A 20,531-nucleotide genomic window follows, 5' to 3' on the forward strand; every position below is an offset into this window, starting at 1 on the left:
GGTTGCAATAAAATGTAAACGAGGGCAGAAATATGCCATTTGTTCTTCTTTAGAGCCACTTTCATCACCGAAGTAACAGCAATAATAGTTTTGGCGATAATGGTACTACATTGAAATTGAAACAAAAGAGATTACATAAAGAAATTACATCCGATAGTTTTTGCAATGATAGTATTACACTAAAATTGAAACAAAATAAATTACATCCAAAGCAAACATTTAACAAAACATATTACATACAAAGATGCTAGCACTTGTTTTTGAGACACTTCTTTAAGAACTTGTCAACACCACCACTGTGGCAAGACTGGGTGTCAGTTTTTGCCCTTGTTAGCACTTTCTTACACTTTTAACCTGGTGCCTTGTATGTAGGGGATAATACAAGCACCTCGTAGTGCTATCGTAGGTAGGACTTTCTTATAATTTTGACCTGAAACTCCTCGTATGCAGGGGACAATACGAGCACCTCGTAATTGAAATAACCTTTTTCATAGCAACTTCTGTCAAGGCACTGGAAGAGGGAACTCAACTTGGAGGTGAGCTCAATCGAGCACAACATTCGATAGTGGATAGGGAACTCAATATGGTGGTGAGCTCTAGCACATTGACGCATGCTCTCAATGTGTTAGAGTTGATCACCAAGTTGATTTCCTTCCCTAATGCCGAAGGTTGTGCACAATTACAAGAGGCTCAACACCAAGTTGGGTTCTCTCCCAATGCCTCACGGAACAATGACGACCCATTTTCCTTGGCTCCCCATCTTACAACATGGTTGGTCAGGAGTTTTTCCTTTCAAGTCTTTCAAGGAATGGCCTTCGTTATAGCAACTTCTTTCAAGGCACTGGCAGGGTTATGAAGGAATTACTTCTTTCAAGGCATTGAAAGAGGGAACTCAACTTGGCGGTGCGCTCAATCAAGCACAACATTCAACCATGGACAGGGAACTCAATCTGGTGGTGAGCTCTAGCACGATGTCACATGCTCTCGTTGTGTTACATCTTATCACCAAGTTGAGTTCTCCTCTCCCAGTGCCAAAGGTTGTGCTCAATTATGAGAGTCTCATCACCAAGTTGAGTTCTCTGCCAGTGCCTGATAGAACACATTTCCCTTGGCTCCCCATCCTGCAACTCCCTTGGTCATGGCTATGGCTGGTGGAGTGTTGCAGGATGGAGAGCCAAGTCAAACAATGGATTCCATGACTTGGGCAGCATTATGAAGGGGCATCGAGGTTGCAGCAGAAGATTCATCATAAAGGTAGAAGGGGGCTTGGAGAGAGCGTGGAAGGGAGTAGGAGAGAAATTATCCTGGGTGTGGTGAATTGTTTCTCTCCCCTTAAGGCCTTTATATAGCTAGACTTGCCACCCTCTCACTCTTTTCCCCTTCGTTTCTTGTGTCACTTGTGCAACTTTGGGCGCCTATCGCTACTAAGAGCACACAATCCACCCACTAGATTTTGCTAGTAGCCCAGCCTAGCTTACTGGTACCCTAGTTACTGGTAGCCTAGCCTAGCCTAAGCAGTCATTTACATCATCATCTAGCCATGACAAGCGATTAGATGGTTGCCATGGGAGAATGTCTCGGTCATCGGAGCCAAGATCATAATCATTCAATGGGATGAGGGGGGAGGAGTGGTGGCACATACACCCAGCTTTGTTGGTAGCCCATCCTAGCGTAGGCAGTCATATACATCATCGTCTAGCCATGACGTGCGATTAGATGGTTGTCATGATGTGCGATTAGATATGGTAATTCTAACAGTGTGATATGTTCTTACACTCTATCTCTAGCTTAATGCTAGTTCTCATTCTAAACTATTGTTATTACAGCTTGATAAACATGCTAATCTAAGCTTGTGAACTAGATGCAAAGTCAATGTTATTACAGTCTAGATTCCGGCTCAATGCTAGTCTAAGCCTGTGAATTAAATGGTCCCTTGTGCACAATCATTATTATTACAGTCTGATTTCAATTGAATGCTAATTTGAACCTATGAATTAGATGGTCTCTCATGCACAGTCATTGTCACTAAAACAAGCTCGATGGTTTTTTAGGATTAGTATATTGTTTGGGATATACATTTTTCCTTATTTGGGATTTATTGATTGGGATTTACTGAAACAAGCACAGTGGTTGTTTGGGATTTACTAACGGTTATATTTTGTGGGAGTTGCAGCAGGTAATCCTAAACCAACAAAAATGCATTTCGTTGCCAGTGCCTACCTCCTCTAGCCTTAACTGGTGTTTCAGCTCACCCAATCACAATTGCATGATGTTCGAACCACCGAGCTAGTTTAGGACAATCACATTAAGTCCAATCCAGCTTGGTTCCAGCGTTTGAGCTAAACCAGCCACATAGTTGCATGATATTCTAACCATCGAGCTGGTTTAGGACAATCACATAAGTGGTGTTTGAGCTGACCCAACCACGATTGCATGATGTTTCAACCACCGAGTTAATTTAAGACAATCACATTAAGTCCAAGCCAGCCGGGTTCTGGTGTTTGAGATGAAGCAGCCACACAATTGCATGATATTCCAACCATCGAGCTAGTTTAGGGCAATCACATTATGTCCAGGCTAGCCTAGTAAACTATCCCAAAGCTCAATCACAAACAATCACAGGGTTCATTTAGGCAACCACTGACTTGTGTTGTATCAAGAAATGAAACAACTAAACTATCCCAAAGCTCAATCACAAACAACCACCGGGATGGTTTAGGTAGCGACTGACCTGCGTTGTATCAAGCATGTGTATGATGTGCTCGTCAAACATCTTGTATTCCGTCTGCTTTCTACAAATGTCCTTGTTATTTGTAGAAACTCTTGAGAGATGCACGAAGAGCGGAAGCAATGCCTGATCATCTCGATCCAAGTAGTCTATGGGCTTCAATAGAACACAAGAAAATGAGAGACAGCCTAATTGTAGAAGTCATTGAAATAGTGGTGATCTTTTGGCACAAAAATACAAGGTGTTGATAGGGTTGTCACTCTATGAACTTTAGGGTGCAAGCTAAAGCTTGTGAAGACTCGAGAATGGTATTTACTTGAATGGCTTGATGTTGCTTCCTCGAATGCTACCACCAATTGTGACATCACAACTCGTTTTCTTTGCTCTGATGGTAATGATCGAATGCATGCATCTGCAATAACTGCTTCCTGCTACTGCTCTGCAAGGAGTCTTCTGTTCCTTATGCATTGACCAAACTTTTCAGCTTTTCTATCTCGTAGCCTCTGTTTGCTTCTCTTGTAAGCCATGGCGAGCTGCATGTTGCCATGGCAACGATCAATGAAAGACGACAATGTCAAACTAAAACAGAGAGAAGCTAGCTTGTGAGGCAAGCAAAGAATAGAAGACAACTTACCCAAAAGAAGACAATGGCAAACCAAAGTCTACGCAAGGTCACGTCAAGGGGTGTGCGGGTTGCAAGGCGTTTGTAGGACGAGGACACGTTACAGGTACTTAATATTACAAAATTTGATGGGCGAGAGGTGTGAAATTTTACAAGAGTAACGAAATTTTCAACCGTCGATTTTTTCCTCTCGAACGATACACGTCAACAGAATTGGATATCCCAAATAAGTGCAATGTGGCCTAAAATGCTTCAAAACACAAATAAGCCAAAGGGCACGCTATTGGGTTTGATGTTGTGTATCATTAAATGCAATGACTTTTGGCATGCTTATGAGCCATATAGAAAGCAAGTGCATGGAAAAAGAAACAATTCAAAATTGTAAATAGTGTTGGATTTATTAAAATATCTTCCCATGCACAAATTGCACTTTTCCAACTTCTTCCACTTTAGGGTGAATTATCAATGTTTTAAGACCACCATGCACTAGTCCCAATAGTTTGGATTCCAAATTTTCAATCTGTTTCAACAAATCAAAAAAAAGTTATGAAGCATGCCCTCAAATGGGTATGGATCACTTTAGCACAACATTGGAGGCCCGTTAACCCATGCATAATGATCTCATTTAGGTGTGTTCTTAGGTTGAGGAGAAGCTCATGTAGTGTAATTTTGAATGATTACTTAGTTGCATGTATGTATAGAACAAAATTTTGATGTTTTTGAATAAATTAATATATCCTATAGTCTTCAGGATGCATGCTTCACATGCAACATGGCACTTATAATGCTTTAACGGTTTAGTTCCAAATCCTTATTCCATAATTTTTTGCTCTCATGTTCAAGTTTGAAATGTATACTACAACTTAAAGACAAAGTTTGCCGAATTCCATTGAGCAAATGCATAAGTTATGGGTCATGTAAGATACCTATATACAAAAAAGTCCCTGAACCTCACCAAAAACGGCTACAATCTATCCCTTCTACAAAGTATTGTATTCAAAGGAAAGAGCCAAGTCAATAACCACAAAGAAATAAGGGAAAGTTCTATATCTTCTTCTTACTTTAAACAATATTTTTCGAAAATGAAATTGTCTATAAAATAACACTTCAAAAAAATAGGGGAGGCTCTCTTTTTTGTTAATTTAGAATTTTCATATAAGTTCATGCAAGGTAATGTATAGATTCAACCAAGACCACCATTTGCAATGGGGTTCCAAGAAAAAAAACCAATCTATGTAGCTAAGATTTTTGTCGAACGCATGGTTAAAAAGCTTAAGACAATTACAAAACTGTTAAGGGATAGGAGAAGTTCTACATGTCGCCACTATAGCAAAGTGGAATCTTTGTAAGGTGAGAAAGTCCATCTTAAAGTGCTAAAACCCTAAGAGTGGGTAAATGCACAAAGTTATCTCGTGGACCATTCCTAATACGTAAGAGAATGAGAGAACTAGCTTACAAGGTTGACATGTGGGCAAAATAAGGCTGTCATGGCAGCAAATAATGCTAGTAAATCCAAACAATAGAAGGGATCTTGCGAAGAAGATGAACCTTGATTGGGTATGGGTAAAAGCTAGCACAAGTGGTGGCATATGGACCAAGGTTTGGGCAAGAAAAGCCCTCTAGAAAGGTTCAAGAGGCTAGCTAAAGCTATAAATAGCCCCAAACATAGCCGCCCAATCTATGGGGACATTTTGAGGACCTACCACATTGCATGTCAACCTATGGTGGGAGACTAGTCGAATTTGTTGGAGTCGCCCATATGACAAATCGACCCCTCCGCTACACAAAGAACCCAAAGGGTTAGCGCAAACACCTATAGAAATCCATATAAGGTCACAAAGTAGCATGTGGCAAGAGAGTGTTAGGCAAACAAATAAAAGCAAAACTTGGGCGCACCAATTGGCTTCTAGGGCAGCAGCCTAGTTACACGTGACAGAGAGTATGAGGAAGCATCTTTGTTTATGGTATGGCCTATTTTGTTGCAATGTACATTGACTAATCATTACTATTGTTTACAATCTCTAATCTAAGCATTTGTGAGTTTATTGTCAATGACTATTAATTCTCATTTACAATCTCTAATCTGAGCATTCGTGAGTTTTTTGTTAGTGAGCAAGTATCAATTTATCGTCGTTTATCAAGTCTATTATTAAGGTATGAGCTTGCACTTTTTGACACTCCATCATATGTGGATAGCCATATTTTGTGGCGACAACCCATGAATAGAGGAAACCATTACAATTTTCAAAGATATCCCATGTGCAGCCCCAATTGCTCTTCTTTTGGCAATTTATGCCTAAAATTAAACATGCAAAAGGGTCATTACATGTACCCATCCACTACCTTCAATGAGGGTATAGGTAAAATATGGGTGTATCAGTTATTTTCAACAATGCGTTGGTATTGGTACATGAATGAATGAATGGTCAGTGTTTTATCATCCCTATGTGTTCTGTTAGGGCTCCTTACAGCTTCTTAGTTGAGGAAGCATAATTAGAGATGACTCGGCCAAACAAGGATTATCCTAGTAAAAATGCCCTATTTGGAATACTCCTGCTACCTCAAGCCAATTTGCATTGCCATTTAAATGCTACTATGTGTTTCCAGAACTTAGTCCTGCCCAGCCATTTCCAACTATGGCAATCAAATAACCCTTCAGTTCCCATTCAAAAAACTCCCATCTATAGGCGCTTTATAAAATGCATTGTGCCCCCTAAAGAATACCGTCTTTTTCTTCTTTACTGCCCACAGTCGTAGGGCTTAGAACTCTGTTCAGTCCTCTTCAGCAAGAAAGACTTCCAGTTTGTTGTCCACCATTCATTAAATTTTGTGAGAAAAGGGATTTTGGTTGTGTGGCTCCTTGTTCTAAATCTGCCTTCTTATCGTTAGGGATCTCTAAGACCCTTTTCCTCATTTCTTATAATCGATCAGTAATTAGGGAACTGCACAGGGGAGCTTACACCAAGAGCTATCGCCCCACCCTAACTAACAAGCATCTCCATAGAGAGGGAACAGGAAGGACATTGAAGGGTGACATAATTTGACAACTAGAAGCAAACCTAGGACTCTTTGCTCATGGGCCTTGCATACACTCACATGTCACAAATATCTCTCATCTGCTGGCAATTTTAGCAAATATAAATGAGCTACAAATATGACCAAAAAAACAGAGTCCATAAACCATATCATATCTATGAAACGAATGGAATCTCATTTAATTGTGCTGTGCTAGGCTCTCCCCATGTGCTTTGCAAGAAAGGCACCCAATACTCCATCTTGATCATATAGGTGCTACCATCCTATGATCAAAGACCTATAGCGCCAGCTCTTTGTCCAATAATCTCTGGTTTTCACAGAAATCCAGTCTGGTGGAGATGCCAATTTCTTAGACTTCTGTGCTTATAGCATCTCAATTCGACATGACAGCATTCTACAACTTCCAATTCCATCTTAAGGTTAAAGAACTTCACACTTGGTGACAAACTTATAACAGGCGTAAAACATCAACAGTAACTCAAACTTCCCCTTGTCAACAGTATGTAACGCCCAACCTCAATGGGCATACGTTAAAAGGAATCCAATGTGGACTCTTGACTCCGAAAGTGCACCAAAAAAACAAGATTTCTTGACAGAGATGCAAAAGAGGCTGAGATCAAAAATGTGAGTGTCTTCAAGTCCAAAAGGAAACTCTGCAGATGGACCGAACATATCTTTAAGCATACAGTGCCTTCAAATCCTCAGCAAACGCTTTCCTCACATTTTCTCTTTTCAGTTTTAAGGCTGCTGTCACTAAACCACTCTCTGGAGTCCAAGACTCGGACAAAAGCTTGATTTTAGATGGTATATCACTTTTCTCTAGCTTGGCACTTTTCCCCACCTGGGTATGACACAAAAAAAACAGTGAAATTCAACAACCTGGCAAAGCATTTTAACAAGCACACAGATCTATTGATGCAGAGTAAAATGTCACTTTGGACTGTGGCAAAACACAATGTCATGGTTGTTTTAGTTACCTTCTGAAGAGAGAGAAGAACCTCTTTTACAGCCTCTTTCTTCTGACAAAGATCAGCAAAGTCCTTGTGTTGAATGCCCTCTTTATTTGCCCAACTTACAAGGGCTGGCTCTGATGCGACTACTAAGGCGACAACATAGCTATGGAAGGGATCAGCATGTACCATAATGTTATCCACGTAGGGGCTAACAACAAGGATAGCTTCAACCTGTCACATCAAATAAAGGTATAATGGAGTACCCTGAGACATTTACCAGTATCAGAACATCCTGCTGTTTTTAAGACCTAAGACAGATAACACCATCAAGCTGCCAACAAATGGGCCAGACCTTTCCAAGTGAAACATATTCACCATGTTGAAGCTTCACTATATCTTTTTTGCGATCGATAATTTCCAAGCAACCATCTGGATGAAACTGTCCAATGTCACCTGTATAAAACCACCGCAGACCTCGCTCATCCACCTGCACGTTCGATTTCATCACCAAACACAATATACTGAGGTCATCAAGGAAACATCTCAAACTTTAGCACTTAACAGTCAAACATGCAAATTTACCTTGTAAACTTCTTCTGTTTTCTCTTGATTCTTAAAGTATCCAAGAGTAATACAAGGTCCACCAAGTACAATCTCGCCCCTTGGCATTGGGCTGTCCTTTATTGTGTATCCTCCTTCGTCCCAATTTATTAACTGTCAAATATAGCAGCCAAAACAACTCTTAGCTTCCTTCAAAAATGACAGGATACACCATCTCAACTCATGGAATGAAGGAGGTGATATCCCTAATAGCCACAAAGGGCAACTTTCACTGCACATCCCTTGCAACAGGAAACGGTGGGTCCTTTAATTATAGAACAGCGGTCTCATATGTTAGCCGTTACATTGAAGTTTAAGAAAAAAGATTGGAAGGCATCAATACCTGTTCCTGAATTCATTTTCAAAATCTGGAAAGATAGATCATAGTTTGTTGTGACCAGGGATGGGTAAAATGAGGGGCTATCAGCAATACAGCAATTGGCGAGCTAAGAGGACCACAAACATCCTCCAAGGGTCTGAAGCCATGTTTGCCCTTGTGCTGAGAATCTTTACCCACCGTGCTTGCACTTTCTTTCATGGCATTGCTTGCTGTGCCTATCATTTTTTGCAAGGAAAATCGACTTGGAATGCTATCTACCTTCTATTGAAGATCTGGTAGTTCACTTTACATGCTCCATTCTCAACAGTAAACACCACTAGGTCAATATAACTCCATTCAACCAAAGCTAATTCAGGTAGGACCCAGTTCCAGATCTTCCTGAGAGAAGCATTTGCACAACTATCGAAATCAATTCAGACCCAAGTTTTCTTACTCCAAAGATATCCACAGGTTTTCCTACTAGATAGACGTACAAACGTGACAAGGCATCTCAATCATAGTCCTGAGACAGAAGAGCATCATTGTACAAGATTTTATCATGACAATGTAGTATCTACCATGAGGATGTAACCTCCTACTCAACCATATCTTGGACTGTGGGAAGGAAGAAGTGTCACAAGAAGGTATTTTGACACTCCAAGAAATATAAGAGAATAATTCTGACTTCGGTCAAAGAATGTTGACTTAGGTCAACAAGAGAAAAGTTGTTTATGTGCAAGTTCAGGACACCCCAGAGGACTAGGATTAGTCCAGAGAACTAGAATGCATGCATTAGCTAACCTTTAATGGGCTAGTGTGTCTGTCATGGTAGTCAAAATCCTTGAAGCTTCATGGAAGCATCTTCAAAAGGAGCTTTACCAGTTCATTCCTATTTAACCTATAGCTCACAGCTGCCAATTAATCCTGGACGATCTTGTCCTGCAACATATCCCATTTCTCCATTCTCATTGTAAACAAGTGTTCTGGAAGTAAAGCACTCGTATTAAGTTGCTCATCTTTTATAATGGTCCATGCTTCAAAGGTTGTCTCTGCAAGCTGGATTTAAGGACTCACCTCACCGAAGTTGGGGATGGGCATCCATGAACCCATTGGAAAGAAAGGAAACTAGAAACACAGATTGAAATCAACACCCTCCGGCAAACTTGAGCAAAGAACACCTGTATGAACACAGAGACTGACAGAGTAAGAGAAGGGGCTCCTTCCTTCAGTAGTTGGAGTATTTATATGTACAAGAGGAGGGCTTCTGCCTCCAACTCCCCAACCACGGTCCCCATTCAGTAAATCAACTGACCAGCCTTGTGTAGGACAGACTAAGCTCCAAGGCTTACCAACAGACTGATCTGCCAAGCCGACTACAACACAGCAGACCTGCAGGGGGTCGTCTTCCAGTCCCTCTCTTTGCAGACTTGTTCAGAGCCAGAAATTCCAGCCCCATTACTGGCGTGAAATCAGTCCATATGACAGTCATAAAACAGCCCAAAGAAGGGCTTTCATGTGGCAGTCCTAAGCTAACTCCACCAGCCTCCGCATGGGCTGCATGCAATGCTCATTGGCATGTGCATCAGTCCCAACAAAATGTTGGCGTAGGTCAAAGCCTGTTGCTCTCCTACAGGAATGGCATTGATACTATACTCTAACATAGAATTTACAGAAGTGCCTACTGACTTCTCAGAGACTTGTGCAATTACAAGATGTATGGAGTCTGTTGCCACAAAAAGAGAGAGAAACAAAAAAGAAACAAAGATTGCCGCCCTTATTCCCATATAAACATGCATGCACTACGACATGGTGATGACTAACAAGGTGTTGAATACAGGAAGGTACCTTGACATAGCAATGTGGAACTGGAGGGCCCACCCGGCCAACTGTGGTATCATCCCACTCTGAAAATGTAGCTCCAGCACATGTCTCAGTGAGACCATACCCTTGGCCAATAGGTGTTCTGCACACAATTTGAATTTGTAAATCTGTTATTACAAAATGACATATCAGAAAGATCATGCACACTAGTATTAGATCGTCTAAAAACACAACATAGTGCAGTTTCAATCTCATATAGTCACTCACAAGGTTGAAAACCATAAACTCGATCATGCATAGCAGGGACTAGCTACTATGACATCCCCCCTGACCTCATCAGCGCCCAACAGTGGGTGTAGACCATAGTATAAAAATATGCTCTCACACATACAAATCCACACACCCACACATACTTGAGCATCCATTTATACAAAGTCTTCGTACTGAGTTTCTGTCGGCACTCCGGAGGTGAAGGGCAAACTCAGCCATGACGAAGGCTAGCACTAAAGGAGAAGGCTAATCAAAAGGTAGTCCAAAATCTCTTCATTCAAGCTACAACTGCTTGTGAAGTATTAGATCGTGGCCTCAAGTCCATAAATTTCATCAAATGAGCGCTGTAAAATATTATTTGACAAGACAACTCCTATTAGACTCATCAGCATGATATAATACTTGGTTTTGTGTTCTCATCTTATCATAAATACTCAAAATCTATCAATCAAGTAGTAGGCACATCTAACAGCCATGTAGGAACATCTGAGCAGATACCAAACTTGCCGAATTCTAGCATCAGTGCTTTCAGTCCCACTTTCAGGACCCCAAGACCAAGTCTCTTCTATTCGACCCTCTTGTTAGTCGAGCTAGGATGTACAGCAGTCCCTTTTACGGGGCAGACCTATATATCAAACAGATTGAGACTAGACATTCTACTTCTTGCTCGGCAGATTGACAACTAGAGGTTATGCTTCTTGCTCGCACAATCCGTAGCAAGCCCGTGGTCCCACATCATATCCTCTTAGCAGAGTTTGGGGCTACCACTCTGCAGCTTGATGCAGCCTTCAGGTGGTCACATACCTTTACAAAGTCAGCGACTTTGGCACCACAACATCCCGACAGCACAGGCTACCGTGGCTGGCACTAAAGCAATGGGTGATCAGAGGAGTTGGAATGCTCGGACATGCAGATGGTTTGGACTCCATATTGACAGACTGCCACCGTTTCAATATAGCCTTGAGGCTCCATCCACTCCGCTACCCATTACAAGGTGTACAAGGTCATTAGAGAGGACCTCCTACAACTCCACATGTACACAACCTGGCTCATGAGATTTCAATAAAGCTCAGCTTAATGCCTGAACTCAAAGGAGGGTTTCACCGGTCTCCCTGGCTATACTCAAATCCATCTCCCACATGCACTGAGGATCTTGATTGGCTTGTTCCGAGTATCCTCTTCTTGACTATGTTTTGAGACAGGACAGGCAGAGGGCACCCCACGTGAGAGACAGATGTGCAATTTATGCGATATATTACTGTCTATTCAAGAGCGGATTTGCTCCACTCAAAGTTTTCTTGGCCCATCTTGGTCAACGACACATGGCGGCTTTCCTTCCTATGCCCAACAACATAGAGACCAACTCTTGCAAGCGAGGAGGACAGACTAGGAGGACCCTCCAGCCAAAGGATGATCATAGCCCTTTTTTCTAGTGACTTGAGCCAAGGGCAGTTTTTTCAATCTCATAGACCTTGGGCATTTCGAAGACATTAATAAACTTTGGGCATTTCAAAGCCATTAATTAACTTTCTTCTTTCTCTCTTACACACGTGCGCACACATGCTCACACAAATGGGTGTACATTTGTATTAACAATAGACTCCACAATCAAGAAGGCTAGCACTAAGAGCAAATTGGCTTGTGACATGTTTATATAAAAATCAAAAAGCACAAGAAAGATTCAAAAGTCACGATAGTCGCTCCTTAAAGGGCCTAGTACCTTGGTAAATACCTCTAGACAAAGCCCTCACTACCTAGCGATAGACCTAGTCCAAGCTCACTTTGGAGGTCATCTTCCACACAAACCAAGCTTACACCCATGTCTCACCAAGGCACATAGTAGCAATATCCTCATCGTGAAATTGAGCTTTGAGAATCCAAGTTGTCAAAATGACTATTTTTTTCTAACCATAAAAATTATGGATGGATGGGTGGAAGTAAGAACACCTGCGAAAGGGTATGCCCTTAGTTTCCATGAGGCACAAACCTTCATGAGGGTTGTAGCTGGGATCTATAACTTTTCCAAAGAGGCACATGTTTCATGTAGAGGCCTTTCTACTTATAGCATTGTAATATACCCTCTTGTTAAGGGTTGCACTCTTCACACGAGGAGCGCACGCTTCATGCACATGCCATTTGGGGGGCACGCGTTTCGAGTGTGGCTCTCCACTCTCTACACAAAAGGCCTCATCATAGGATTAAACACTTCAAACATTCTGATGCATATAAAATGGTATTCTCTAATATTATTACACTCACATTTTGTTCCTTAGATCAATAATGTTATTACAAGGATTTCTTACCTTTGTATCAAAAAAAAACTCTTTCCCAAAAAGAAAAGATGAAAATACTTCTAGCCTCCACCTTATACCAACCCTACATCACTTCGCATAGAACAAAAGGAAGAGAAAGCATGAGATCTTTTTTCACACTTTGCCCCACATGTTCTCTGTATTGACCTCTCCATCCTCTCACATGACAAGATGGCGTGAATGGGTACAATCAAACTCATGCCCCTTCATGGCACACCCTATCATACCACACACATGAAGAGGTGCATACTCGCACCCTTTCACAAAAGGGTGCACCCTTTCACGAAGGGATACACCCCTTTAGATGATAGTCATACCCGTTCATAAACCAAGAGGTGCAAAGCACATCTATACATGGACACGTGCGCAGCCCACTTCACCAGAGGATGACGGCTCTTGACTAAGGGTCACCGTTTCAAAGATATCTGTTCAGAGCTTTGCATAGCCCCATACAAACCCAACCCCCCCTCCCCCCCAAAGGTTACTGCACACTTGACCCTCTCCTCTTTGTTATGCATTTGCTGCCACGGCATTGTACAGCCCCCCTTCCTCCCCCCCACCCCTCACCCCCTTCCCCCCCGTACCACCACCAAATGTTTACTTCCCCTTCTACATGGCCTACTCTACCTGCCCCACCCACCACCATTTCACACACAGCAGAATCCACCTCTCTACATGCAAAATAAACATCCCGTCCCCTACCCACATGATGAAATTCGGGAGTAACCTACCCTCAAATTGGCCATACAGCCCCTTTTTGGACCACCAATAGCCCCCTTGCCAATGGGTATCCCTAGTGTAATTTGCCTATCACAATGCCGTCATGTTTGATGCTCGTTCACCTGCCACCACTGCCTGCCATAACCCCCTCCTCGTTGTCTGTTGGCATCCCCAATCGGCATTTTAATGGCTGTCAAAAACAAGCACAGTTTTCAGCGATTCAAGCAAGCACTTACTCTGTCCAAATCAATGTACAGTTTTCAGTGATTCGAGCAAGCACTTACTATGACCACTAATGACTAGTGCTCGCTCAGATCATCTTACGTATGCACAGTAATCTGTTGTTGGAAGAGCATGCAGTTTCATAGGTAGTCCATCCAGCGACAAAATGGAGGTTACTCAGTGCAACTTACTAGGGATCTCAAATGAAAAATGTTATTATACGAGGCACAGTTTATGGCTTAATGCAATGTTAGTTGATTCTTATGAGGTGTGTATATTGAAGCTCTGTAATGCTACCTTTGGAGCTTTTGATTCGTATATTTTTATGCCATGTACAGGACATGGCAGGCCTCTTCCGAAACTGGAGACGGTAGTGGGTACTAATTCGCTCTATCTACAGTTCTCTTTTCCAAGAAATACCATTTTGAATCATTAATGATGAAAGGGGCCAACATTTTGTATTAGGTTTTGAAAGCTGCAAGCAGTCTCATCCTTGCCTTCAAGTTGCTGTGCCAGCCTACCAGCGTAGCTCAACTTCATGTGCCACTCCCTTGCTTTGTGCAGTCTGCCTTAGCATAACTTGAGCTTCATGACATGCGAGTGTGCCTTGAATTTCTTTTCATACTTTTTTTTTTATTTTGCTGGGCCTCCATAGAGGATGTGTGACATTTCATCCCTAATTAACATTATGAACACCCAAGTATATATATACCATAAGAATAAAGGATATGAGTGCTCATGTGTCACATCCACCAGGGTCAAAAGCCCACGTGGCAGTCTCCATAGAGGATGTGTGACATTTCATCCCTAATTAACATTATGAACACCCAAGTATATATATACCATAGGAATAAAGGATATGAGTGCTCATGTGTCACATCCACCAGGGTCAAAAGCCCACGTGGCAGTGACAATTGGCTGCCTTGTCAGCCAATCGCAGCTCTCTATGCAGCCTATATGGCACGTTTTGGGGCCTCCAAACGGCAGCAACAAGCATCAAAAGTGGGCTGGGGGAGGCGCCTTTATAGGCTGCCTCGACCCCCTCCAGGTCGGCCCTTGGGGCTGAGTAAACAGCCCAACCAGCCCAGCCAACCAGCCGACTGGCTGGTCTCCCAGTTAGGGATGGTTGGGTCAGCCAAAATAGGCCCTTCCAGCCCCTATTTAAAGAAAGCCTCACCCATCATTTCAGCACTCAGCTCCCAGCCTCCAGCAGCATTTTTCAGCCAACATAAGGGTGACGTAGGGTGTCCTGTTTCAGTACTGTAGCTCTATCCGCAGTTTTGTATGCCGATTTGGCAATCATTTACAAGACTAGTCATGGGCATTTATGCCATCAGTATAAACAAAGCAGTGTAGTATAGTTAGGAAGATATCAGGTGTATCTCATACTTGAGGTCTTCCTTGTATGCTCATCTAATTTCCACACAGCTAGTCCTCCATGTTACATTGGTATCAGAGCAGTATGGTTCCTTCTTCCACCCAAGGGACACCCCAGATGCAGTAGATAGGTGTGATGGTTCTTCTACCCCTTAGACCCCTTCATCAGCTACGGTCAGTTCCTATGGGGCTTCCACCCTTGAAGTTCGGTTGGCCACATCAGCTTTAGTCGGGAGGACTCACATTTCACTTTTTCGTCAGGAGTGTTCAGATTTCCACCCCCATTGGCCTTGATACTTAGAAGGAGCAGGCGTCTAAAGAGTCTACCCAATCAATTTCAGGCCTAGCAAGAGGTTGTACCCTCACAGCTGGAGTAAGCAGGTGTAGCTATCAACAGTACGAAGGTTGAAAATTCATCGGCAGTCAGTAAGGATCGTTGTGCAGTTTCCTCCGCAGTTCCCCTTCCTCAGTTCTTTAGGGAGGCACAGTTGCAGTACCAATCAACAGAGAGGTTGACGAGGCCTTCCCATTTGTTGGGTCCTTTACTCGGTCCTTTACTCCGAGAGGTCGGTCATGCAGTTTCCTCTTATCAGATCTCGAGCCACCAATAGTAGCAGTGACCAGTGCCTACACCTGTAGTTCCCTTGGTGATGCCAGCAGTTGAGCCAATTCATCAGAGGACCTCGGTAACTCAGAGGGACAAGCTCAGTTCAAGAAGCAGCTCTACCAACCATCTCTCAGTCCTTTCGAGAAGCATACCAGTCACTCATTCCAGATGAGGTGTTCTCAGCAGTTCCAGACATCTCATAGTCCTTTCAGGCAGCATCCCATTCAGTAGATTCATTAGGGGGGTGCTCAGCAGCTCCTCCGTTCCTTCGGAGAGCATCCAATACAGAGAGGATAATTAGGGAGGGGGAGTGAAGCCTCTACTAATACTTTTAAATATCCTGTCATCCCTTTAAATACCTAGGGAATGACAAAAAAATTTGAGCCTTGAATCCAAAAAACAACAAGCAACATTCAATATCCTCTAACAGGTATAAAAACACACCGACAAAGGATAGATTTAAGGCTTACCCCATACAAATGTTGATAAATCGTTGTGTATCTCCAGACAGTGGAGCACCACCTGAAAGCATTCCACGAACACGTCCTCCAAGAACAGCCCGGATCTTCTTAAAAACCAGAGTATCCCAGAAAAGCTTCTCCAGACCCCAAGCTCCAAGCCAACTCCCTTCAATAGCGGCTAATCTCCTAGCATAAGCAATTTCAAAAAGTTTCTTTGCTAGACCCCCTTTTGCCTCCACCTACCAAGTTCAAAAAACGCCTATCTTCAGTAACGTCTAACCCAAGATGCATGCTGAACAGCTGGCATCTCAAAACATTTTCCCAACTTACAGTCTTTCTAACACCTTCACGGACTCGGTCTAGGATAGCTGGCACTGCAGTCATTAGAGTAGGCTTCAGCTCTGATACATCACCTCTAGTGCCTTTCTTGATTTTATTTGATGTATCAGTCAAAGTCAAGGGAGTGCCATAACCAATTGAAGCTCCAACTGCGCACATACAACACTGCACGTGCTCCCCAGTGTGGTCAAACAGATTTTAAGGAGCAAATCAAATCCATAATTAGATGATGCTTGTGCAGGCAAAGTTTAGGATCTATATCATTTGAAAAATGCATCAGACCTTTCCATTCCTAACATTTACACACCTCAGCAACAAGTTCAAGAACATGAGCAAGTGGCAAGTATGCCATATATGTATCCTTAGGACCAAGTTCAGGAACAAGCTGCATGACTCCTGCTATCGTTGCCACGATATTCCCGTGTGTCATCATTACTCCCTGTTATTTGACAGAGCAAACGACGAACACTCTCTCTTACTTCAGCAGAACACTCAAGGCTTCCAAACATACTAAACAATGATGCTATCTCCTTGCTAATGTTTTTGAAACAACGGTCTCCAGACAATGTTGTATTCCACAAGCCTTTTGCACAAGTATGCAATGCATGTTTGGAACATCAATTAAAACCTAAAGATCAAATAATAAAACTACAATAAATTTAAAACAAGCAATTCAACCTTGGGCAGTCCTGTACTTCCGCTTGTGTACATTATAACGGCAACGTCTGCTGGTCCAGGCAAGTCTGGTTCGACAGGAGAGTTGCTCCCCAAAGTCTCTACTTTAGCGAAGGATGCAACTGTCCAGGAGCTAGGTATGCCAGACAACGAGGGCTCTGAAGTATCACCCAGTTCTTCCATGTATACAACGTGTTTGACTGTCTCCAGTTTACCACCCAGATCGGTAAGCTTTTTAAACTGCTTTCGATCACAAATGACGGTTGTGACTTCTGTCTGACAAGCAACTGATAATTGTATTAGAAACGTGAAATAGGATCTATGAGAAACAAGGTCACATGCCTTCAAAGCGGGATTTCAAAGCGACACAAATTTAGTCGAATAGCGTTACTGTATGGCTGCAGGAGAGACTCGAAAAGCAGATTGTTCAACCACCTTCACTGATCCCCAAGGAAAATTTGATCTATCCACACCATTTAACCGCTGAAAGGTGCGTAACCTCTTCTCCAAGAGAGGACTAAAGAGGTTAAGAGCTTTTAACTCCAAAAATACGTGCAGGATACAAGATGCAGAAAATATGGCTCTTCTCAGTGCGTGGCAAGCAACCGATCCAACACTATGCCTTTCCATGTACTTTAAAGCGACTTGGAAGGTTTCAACGACAGTTTGTGGACCGAGGCAGGATAAGAACCTGAACCTTAAAGTTTAATGCTCTTAGAGAAAATGAGCATCCTCTTGTGATGCTAAAAGGCAATCGACGGAGGCCTTTCAACCCTTAAATAATGACTTGAAAATACGCAATGTCACTATAGCTAACAACAGACTGGTTGCTCAAGTGATTACCTCATTTAGAGAATGCACAAGAGCATCTTCCCCCAATGAGGCATAAATGGTGACCACAGAGAAATTATGGCGAAAACAAGCCTGTAACAAAAACCACCATCATTCGGATAAGAAAATTCTGCTAAATGTTCGTTGTGACAGGCTTTCTTGTACGTTTACCGGCCTCTGTTATACGATTCAAACGTCTGTCAAACATCACGTCAGCGGAGGCAAATCGAAGCTTACTTGCAACGCGATGAGCCAATCTGCCCGAGTTTCCGCAAATATTGCACAGCGTTCCCCTTGCTGGTGCCCAAGCGCTACAAGCCCTGAGGCGAAGTTGCACGCTCGCTCCAAGGCTTGCCCGTATGTCGTCCATGCATAGCTACCGAGAGTGACTTTCTCGAAAGATCTTCCATCGTCAGCGATCTCAAACTCTCTCTTGATGAGTTCTCGCGTCCCGAGAAGCGTCTGCGAAGCGTGCATTTTGCAAGCTTGCTCAAACAGAGCGGCAAGGGTGGTGGCGCCATCCCAAGGGACTTCTACGAGCGTTTCGAAGCGGTGGTTACGTTTGGCGAGGCCAGGGTCTCCACCAACGTCGACAGGGACGCCACGTTCTTTCTTAGAGGGGCGACTTCGGAGAACGAAACCGAGGACGACAGGGACGAGGAGGCCGACGATCAAGACACCCATGGGGAGCGAGAAAGGGGGGCTGCAATGGCTATATATATATATATATATATACGAAGCAGAGCTTGGTCCGAGCAAGCCGAAGAAATCTGAGCGATCCGAAAAGCCTGGAATGTGTCTGATGATGAGCAGGATGAGGAGGGGGGGAAGGAGGAGAAGAAAGATTCTGGTGTTGAATCAATAAGTTTGCTCTCTCTGTTTCTGTGTGTGTGTGTGTGTGTTATCAGGTTGTGCATGCAGGAGAGGAGTTGCAGAAGGAGCAAAGAAGGCAGAGCAGGAGGAGCACAACAGAGCAGAGCAAGTCTGTTTTGGATGATTCTCTCAAGCTCTTTCTTGCTTGGTGCTTTGTCAAGCTTGCTCTTTCAGAGCCTTGCAATTTTGCAATGGGTTTGCTCTTATCAAGCAGAGGAGCAGCAGCAACAACAACAACAACAGAGGAAGAAGGAGCTCACAGAAAGCTCACAAGAACGAGGAAAGCCTTCATTCGAAGAGGACACAGAAAAGCTCAAAGGCCTTAATGGTTGCTTGTTGCAAGCAAATTTAGCCTTTTTCACGTAAAAGCACTCACACACAACAACAGAAGAGTTGGTGTTTTGGCTCCTTATCAGCAACACACGATTGCTTGCTTGCAAATTTAGCCTTTTTCTCTCCATTTTCTTTATTTTTTCACACCCCCCACACTTTTTTCCTTTTATTTTTTCTTAAAATCGCCGGCTCGTATATCCTCCACCCTCTTTTTTTGCGCCCCTTCTCTTTTTATTAATTATAACATTTTTTTGGCTCCTCCCCCCCCTCGTCATTTGCCATTTTGTGCCTCGTTTTCTCCTCCCCTTTCTCTCCCTTCGTGGGGTCACCCACCACTTGGTGTTGACAAACTGCCCCGGTCAAGTTGCCCCAAATCCATTCTCAGGTGGGTGGGGTGTAGTCTCTAAACACCCTTATCATCCAACCCACCCCCTCTACCTTGTTGGCCAACTTGACGTCAAGAAGAGAAGATTTGGACGACTCAATCAATGTGGTCACACAAACGCACTTCATGTTAGCTCGCACAATCAATCTTGATTTGGACGACTCAATCAATGTGGTCACACAAATGCACTTCATGTTAGCTCGCACAATCCGTCTTTGCCTTGTTGATGATGAGCTCCAACAAATAAATGACAATTTGTGACCTTCCTTTCAACAAAATGAGATAGTGGATGTTGTTTTATTCATACGCCTCCATCTTCTAAGTAGTCAATGCAATGAAATGGCCCTAGCTTGAAAAGGGCTCATGTGGATGAGCACGCTAGCTACATGTGGCTTGGCCTTAGACAACATCCCCAATGGCTCCCAAATTCCTTGGAACTACTATCTTCCATTGTCTTCTACTAAAAAGCAGATGCATTTTCATCTACCATAAAGACAACAAAGACAATCTTGCTTCATTTCTTTTACTCTCTTCTCCTTCAGAGTTCCATTCTTTCATTATATTTTCTAATCATACATTTCACGCTTCATGTCAGAGAGCATGAGAGATAGCCCACATGGGAACCCATGCTAGCTATTGCCACAAAGAGCAAACCACTCCTACAATACGGGACCTTTTTTGGCGCTTTTTGTCGATGCTTATTACCAAGTTTGATACAAAAGCATCAATATATTTGCTGGTAATAAGTGTCGAAAGAAATGTTGATAATGCTGAAGAGATAGGCTCTGAAATTGCATATTGCATGGAAATCGTGTGTAAAACCTTTAGTATACTAGAAGCTTTCAAGCTTTTCGCATCTTGCCATTCCAACAACCAATCCCCGCCCTTCGTCATTGAAGGTGTTTCCTTCATATCAGGCTCACTAAATGAAGCATGGATGCAGTAGAGATGATCCATAGGATGATACCTTCAATATCGATGGTTTTTATATGTCACTTTTCCAAGGTGTTTTTCTTAACGTTCTTTTGCACCATTTGACGAATATCA

At 42.8% G+C, this 20,531-nt stretch overlaps 1 protein-coding gene across 1 annotated transcript; it reads right to left on the bottom strand.

The window, feature by feature from the left end:
* Positions 1 to 6,566: 6,566 nt before the first annotated feature.
* LOC147883501 (long chain acyl-CoA synthetase 9, chloroplastic-like) lies at positions 6,567 to 19,116 on the bottom strand. Its single transcript, XM_087399204.1, has 11 exons — positions 18,131 to 19,116; positions 17,906 to 17,986; positions 17,066 to 17,338; positions 16,695 to 16,826; positions 16,379 to 16,552; positions 16,058 to 16,287; positions 10,104 to 10,221; positions 7,922 to 8,053; positions 7,692 to 7,826; positions 7,364 to 7,570; positions 6,567 to 7,227 (listed from the first exon to the last, which is right to left on the bottom strand). The coding sequence occupies exons 1-11, from the start codon at positions 18,575 to 18,577 to the stop codon at positions 7,063 to 7,065; spliced, it is 2,094 nt and encodes a 697-aa protein (XP_087255330.1). The 5' UTR covers positions 18,578 to 19,116; the 3' UTR covers positions 6,567 to 7,062.
* Positions 19,117 to 20,531: the final 1,415 nt, after the last annotated feature.

Source organism: Dipteris shenzhenensis, chromosome 28 (genome assembly GCF_047967505.1).
Source record: "Dipteris shenzhenensis isolate YYH24624 ecotype China chromosome 28, Dip_SZ_1.0, whole genome shotgun sequence".
Classification (NCBI taxonomy): Eukaryota; Viridiplantae; Streptophyta; class Polypodiopsida; order Gleicheniales; family Dipteridaceae; genus Dipteris; species Dipteris shenzhenensis.

Bases quoted from the DNA above. Each gene is read 5' to 3' on its own strand.
- LOC147883501 (XM_087399204.1), bottom strand. From the start codon at position 18,577: ATGGGTGTCTTGATCGTCGGCCTCCTCGTCCCTGTCGTCCTCGGTTTC. The intron at 10,222-16,057 runs GTAAGCCTTAAA...AATTGTGTGCAG, and splicing joins TTTATCAACATTTGTATGGG to AACACCTATTGGCCAAGGGT. The intron at 7,827-7,921 runs GTAAATTTGCAT...TCGAACGTGCAG, and splicing joins AAACAGAAGAAGTTTACAAG to GTGGATGAGCGAGGTCTGCG.